Genomic DNA, 6522 nt, shown 5'->3' with positions numbered 1-6522 from the left:
AATTTAGTCGGGCAACAAACGACCCCTAAATTTTCAGATCATGCAATCTGCCTAGATAATAGGCCCTCTACCAGTAAAAAGGTAAATTCACAAAGCAATGTGAAAAACATGTGTTTGGTCAAGAGGATTTCCTTTCATAGCTAGTCATAGATGAGTATTCTTAGCTAAATAGGCAAATCAGACACTTGTACTTACATGAAATTCTGTTTCTGACCCCTCAATTCCACGGATTTCCTTTTTGACATGTTCAAAACCAGTGTTTCTAACGCCTCTATAAGAACATATTTTGTATTCTTAAAGTGGGGCAGTGTTTTTTTATGTCTGCTGTGCCTAATTTTTTTTTTTTTCCCATCCATTGTCTGCTATACGCATTGGAGCTCGATTATATCCAAATTCGTGCCGCATAGGCCATTCGGGGGAAAGCGTTTCCTACCAAAGATTTGTCCATACCCGGAGCTCGAACCCGAGATCTCTGGTTAAGGGAAGAACAGTTTCATCCACTGCACCACCTCCTTTTGTGGTGTGACTAATGTGTCTTACAAGTTACTAAAAGAAAAATCTTGAACTTTACATTCAATGAGGTACTAGAGGTCCTACCACTCAGATTGAGATGGTTTACATTAGTACAATCTGAACCAAAATATAAAATATATCTGAAACAAAGTGTTAGCGGCAAAAAAGAGTCAGTAGTGTCAGTATATACTCATTTGCATTGTTTTATAGTTTTTGTAGAGCTGATGATGAAGACTCTGAAGAAATTATGGACATGCAGTTTTGCTTCTTCTATCTGTTTTAATGACTTTTTATCAAGTGTGCAACTTTGACGTTTCTTGAATCTTACAAAGTAACAACTTATTGTAGGGGCAAAATTTTAATACGATAGCACATTGACAGTTAACTAATTTGATACATATTTTCATCAATAAGTCCTAAAAAATACCCTGTAAAAATAAAGGGATCAAATACTACTTACTAGTAGTATTCAGATCAGAGACTTGCAATTCCTTCTGATTAAGGATTGAGACCAAACTCTATATGGAAAAATAGTACTATAACAATTTGCTACTCATAAGTTAAACTTTTATTAGATCATTAGTATATCGGAATTGAAGAAAGATCAGAATTCATTAAATTTCATGTGTGTTGTTATATTTCAAGAATGTACAGAGTTTCAACCAAGACTTAAAATTATGTTTCAACAAAGAACAACAAAGTCCTCGCCTTTATTTATGTCCTGAGAATGTGCATCTTCCTGTGGAGACAGATCTCTTCATAGAAACATGATTGCAGACTGATTCTTCCGCGTCATCTTCAGTTATTCTCAGCATATCAGCTACTAGAAAATGTTGCCTTGAAAATTCACCTAAAGACATTGATCTTCTGAATTCAGAATTTTCCCCTGAGCTGTTCTTTGTTGAAACATCACAAACAAGGCTAACAACAACCTCTTCGCGACGAACTCGTTCATGATCATCCACCACTAAGATCAAGTCATTTTGTCTTTGAAATTGAAGAGCATTTATGTTTAAAGAATGAGGAGGAGCTACTGATGAAGGAATAGGAGGAGGTAATGATGGACTAGGAGATGATACTACATTAGCCCTACAAAGAGGGCAATTAGAATGAGATTTCAACCAAGTATCAATACAAGGTAAATGAAAAGCATGGCTGCATTTAGGCAAAAGCCTAAGGTTCTCATCTTCTTGAAACTCACTCAAACAAACAGCACATTCAGTATCTTCAACCAATCCTTCACCTTTCTTGAACTTGCATACTGTAATAGCCTTAATAGTTGACTCATCCAATCCAGCAGTAGCAACTTGCCATTGATCTTGAGGCGTCTCGTTTCGATTGGCTTCTAGTTCTGTGGCTGCATTTCTGCTCCTCCTCCTCTTACAATACTTAGTGATGATGGTATAGTAGCTAACAAGAAGGAATGCACTCGCCAAGATACCGATGATTGCTATGATGAGAGGGGAAAAAGCTGTGGTAGAATCATCTGATTCATCATCAGGAGGTGGAGGAGGAAGAATGAAGTAACACCATTGTGGACAATAGACACTACAAATTCCTTGTGAACAATCCTTATAACTATCAAAAGGTGCCCATGGATTTGTATTTCCAATAGATCCCATGTTCACTAAAACCTCTGCACTATAGCCTAACAACTAACTAGTATTCATAATCAAGAAAGCTTCCATTTTTCTCAAACTAAGAGAGAAAAGAAAGAACCCCATTAAGTGTTTTTGCCTTCTTTTGCTCTTTTTGTTGGTGGAAACAAGGTAGGGGGGGAGGAGTATAAGCTAAGGGGGCTTAGATGGAAAGGTAAGCAAAGTAGAGGAACTAAAGGGATAGGAAGTTGAGGTGTCAATTCAGATTCTTCAACTTTTGGAATTCATTTAGGTTGCTAGCTTATCTTGTTTCTTTGATTTTTATTGGCTTTTACTTTTATTATGCCTTTATTTGAATAAGAGATGATGGTTTGTTGAACAATGAGATACTCCCTCCGTCTCATATTATGTGTCATGTTTCTCTTTTACACGCCCCTTAAGAAATACTATTAATTAGGAAAGGGATTAGACTATTCTATCCTTATTTATGTCTTAAGATATAATCTCTCTTCATTGAATATTTATTCTATTTATGTGTTATCTTTATCTTTAAGAACAATTATTACTAAGGGTAAAAAAGGAAACAAACAATCAATTTTGTCTTAAACTTCTAAAATGACAAATAATTTGAGACAACTATTTATAGTAACCATGACTATTAATATGACACGGAGGGAGTACAAATTATTTGGGGTTCTATTTAGATAGAAAATTTATTCATATTTTTTTGGTAATGGTCAAATGGTGTCTCAACTTAGATTTGTGGAGGGCATTACACCTCCAAATCAAGAAAAGGAATCCACCATTTGCTTTATCCCACACAAAAAGAAAAAGTGACATAAGAATTACAAAACATACAAAATGCTCTAAAAATTACGTATATGTTATACTTTGATCTAGGGCAGTTTAGGGGAAATCAACTGAACAGAACCTGCATAGGGAAAGGAATTAATTAAATATTGGTTTTCATTTCTAAATCTAAGTTTGTTACACCTTCCAAGAGTTTTAGTTGACCAATGAATATATATATTAAAAGAAGCCTTACTTGTTGCTTACAAAATATCCATATAAAATACAGATGGCGCTAGACTACTTGTCAATTTAGCCCCACTTAGAGACTCTATATATGTTGGAAAAATTGGAAGATTATGGAGAATAAAAGGTTTAGCTTGAGGCGTGTCAAGGACACTGTCTTTAAGGATATTTCGCCCACACCGTGATAAATAATATTAGGCGTATCCCCCAGGATTCAACAAACTCTTCTAGTATAACTAGGAGCAGAAACAACAAAGATTTATAAGAAGAAAACCCAGCACAAAAGAAAGAAGAAGAAAAGTTTTTACTATTTTTTCACACTACACCCGTGAACACAAATAGATAGCTTGATATATACCAAAGAAGATACATCTTCCATGAAAGAAACGTTATAAATTTAATTCCAAAAATTCAATGCCAAAACGGCATTTGAAACCAAAACGGATCATCAAGAACCAAGAATTCAATTACAAAAAGAAACTGTTATAATCATTGCCTTTAAAAGGATATTACTATCACAATTAATGTTCCAAACGGACAAGACCTTTGGTCAATTTTAAGATTACAAAAATTATAACTGATTTCAATACTCATTCAAAGTTAATAAACATTGAGATAATAAAAATATTAGAATACCCATTCTTTTTGAGATATTAATAATAATATTTTTTTTAATAATATATGCTCCATCCATTCACTTTTACTTATCCACTATGAATTTTACATACCCTTAAAAAATAATAAATGAAGTGTATTATTTATCATGATACCCATATTAATTAATGCATATTTTTAATGGATTTGAGAAAATAATTTGAAATGAATAATTAATACTGTGGGTACAACAGGAGAAAAAAATTGTCTTCTCTTGATATGCTAAAAAGTGACAAGTAAAAGTGAAAATCTATTTTTAGAATATTAGACAAGTAAAAGTGAACGGAGGGAGTAGTTGTTTTTTCTTGGCAACAAGGTAGCATATATGGACTGGAAAATGAAAAGCAAATTGAAGTCCATAAAACGAAAATGCAAGTTTTAACCTTAGAGGATAAAAATGTACTCGCTCTTAATATTTATATTAAATTTTAATTAAAATAAGAATGTGATTTAAATTATGATTTAGTCATAATAATAATAATAATAATTACTCCATAAATATTGAAAACACATACAGTGTTATGTATCTATAGGCCAATGCAAACATGGAGTGTCAAGAATAATTGCTTACTTTAGTTTGCTGGCTTGGCAAATTGTGATCTTCTTATAAAGTGGTGGTGGCCATCAAATAAAGAACGACAAGAAAAACTAACCACAAAAAAATAAGAAAATATTCCAATATAGTAATCGACGAATATAATGATGGAAATAAAGACACTTAGACATTGAGAATATCAACGGGAATAGTTTGCACTGTAGTGAGATGTACGGTTTATTTCTTCCAGGTCCATCTTTTTTTCTTTTTTTTTTTCTTTTTTATTTCCGCTGTTTCGGCCTCCATTGTTTTTTAAAATTATTAAAAAGGAAATATTTACATGCATTACTGTGCAACAAAGTGGGATGAAAATTATGAAAGATCAAGGTTTATAATATAAGATGTTAAATGATTCTTGTGATCTACATAAGCTTTAGTAGGCCCGATACCTAGAGGCGGAGCTAGGATTTCAAATTTATGGGTTCAGAATTTTAATCATCTTAAGTTGCTGGGTTCTAAATTAATAATTTATACATATCCAATGTATTTTTTAAAACAAATACAGGGTTGGAATTAAAACTAATGGGTTCGACCTAACCCGCTTTCAGCACTCTAGCTCCGCCCCTACCGATACCTGTATAGATGCAGATAATTGGTACCCATTATAATAGTCGAGATGATCACAAGTTATTCATAAGATCATCATTATAGCAAAAATACTTACAAGTCACATTTTAGTGCATATAATCATGCATTACTAGTATATATTGTTTCTCAGGTGTAGGTTTACATATATAGAGAGTTTGTGTTCTAACACAAACGCATCTTGTCCCAAGTAAAAATGGTATGACTTGAGAAACCTTGGTGTTTTCTAGCTATATATCCTATTTCGGAATTAATTAATTGCAAAAATAGCACTTCGCCTTGGTTCTTCTTATTCTTATTCGTCCAAAAAATTTATTATTTTCACCTATTAATTTCTTCAGAAAATCATGAAGGTACGTAGCAAATATTACAAAACATGAACCAACTTGACACAAATGGAAACTTCAGAGCAGCGGCAAAGAGGGTTCAAAGTGGGGCTGGACATCACAAGTTCAGATCTCTGGGGGAGCGAGAACTCGTTTTCTTACTTTTTTTTTTTTGTTTGTGAATTCTTATTTTGTTAAATTTTTTATGGTTATAAGATTTTTAAGTTGGTTAAATATTTTTTTGTTAAAATTAATAAATTTGTTGAAGTAAAATTTGTTAATATATAGATAAAATTCTAAAACTAAAATTAATTAGTTTTTTTTTTAGAGAAAAATTCCCAACTTTGATTAAAAAGAAGCAAAATAACTTTATTTTGAGGTCAAATGATGAACAAAATTGAGAAGTTAGCAAATTCTATTTACCGGTGCCGCTTATACAAGTGACTATACTATGCTTTTTAATTGAACTCACTTGTATAAAATCTTGGGTCTGCCACTGTGCAATAATTATAAATCTAATAATTGTTTTCTAGTTTAGGTTCAAGACATGACAGTCATGCAATTAGTATAGACGTAAATATTTTTGGAAAACGATTTGCTGGTATACCTAATCCTCTCCATCTAGAAAGTTTTAAGCATATTTGTTAATTAGACAATAGTCCTATAGATCATTTTTGCACGTTTCGTGCATCATTAAGCCAAAGAAATGACATCATAATATTTAAATTGCTTCTTTTTTATATGTAGTTTGTGATTAAGTCTTTTTAATTGCTTTTACCAAATACCACCAATAAGTATAATATGATTGGTATAAGATCAAATATTAACTTTAAAACTTCATTATTGATGGACCAGGGAGCAGCAACGTGTGAGACACATTATTGAGGCATAAATCTAAAATACTACTTCATTTACTTCCTTTTTGTTATGAAACAATAAAAGAAGAAGAATAGTATTGTAGAGAAAAGTAGAGAGAGAGAATTCTTATTGATTTGGGATGATTTACAATGGAATAGAACCCTCTATTTATAGGGAGAGGGTGACTTAGCCACCAAGTAATAAACCCTAAAATCTCTCTAAATATAGACATTCACCATAAATAAAATTATATTTATAACACTCCCCCTTGAATGTCTATTCAACACATAATGTGCCTCGTTAAAACCTTAACTAAAATAAAACCCAATGGGAAAAAAATCTAGAAAAGGAAAAAGAG

The 6522-nt window shown here is 32.3% G+C and overlaps 1 protein-coding gene across 1 annotated transcript; it reads right to left on the bottom strand.

Annotated features, from left to right (window-relative positions):
• Positions 1-1063: 1063 nt before the first annotated feature.
• Positions 1064-2403, bottom strand: LOC109239897 (RING-H2 finger protein ATL51). Its single transcript, XM_019406489.1, has one exon. It carries the CDS (start codon positions 2133-2135, stop codon positions 1224-1226), a length of 912 nt encoding a protein of 303 aa, XP_019262034.1. The 5' UTR covers positions 2136-2403; the 3' UTR covers positions 1064-1223.
• Between the last annotated feature and the right edge of the window lie 4119 nt (positions 2404-6522).

Source organism: Nicotiana attenuata, unplaced genomic scaffold (genome assembly GCF_001879085.1).
Source record: "Nicotiana attenuata strain UT unplaced genomic scaffold, NIATTr2, whole genome shotgun sequence".
Lineage (NCBI taxonomy): Eukaryota > Viridiplantae > Streptophyta > Magnoliopsida > Solanales > Solanaceae > Nicotiana > Nicotiana attenuata.
This window is presented reverse-complemented; position numbering and strand designations above follow the sequence as displayed.

Bases quoted from the DNA above. Each gene is read 5' to 3' on its own strand.
- LOC109239897 (XM_019406489.1), bottom strand. From the start codon at position 2,135: ATGGGATCTATTGGAAATACAAATCCATGGGCACCTTTTGATAGTTAT.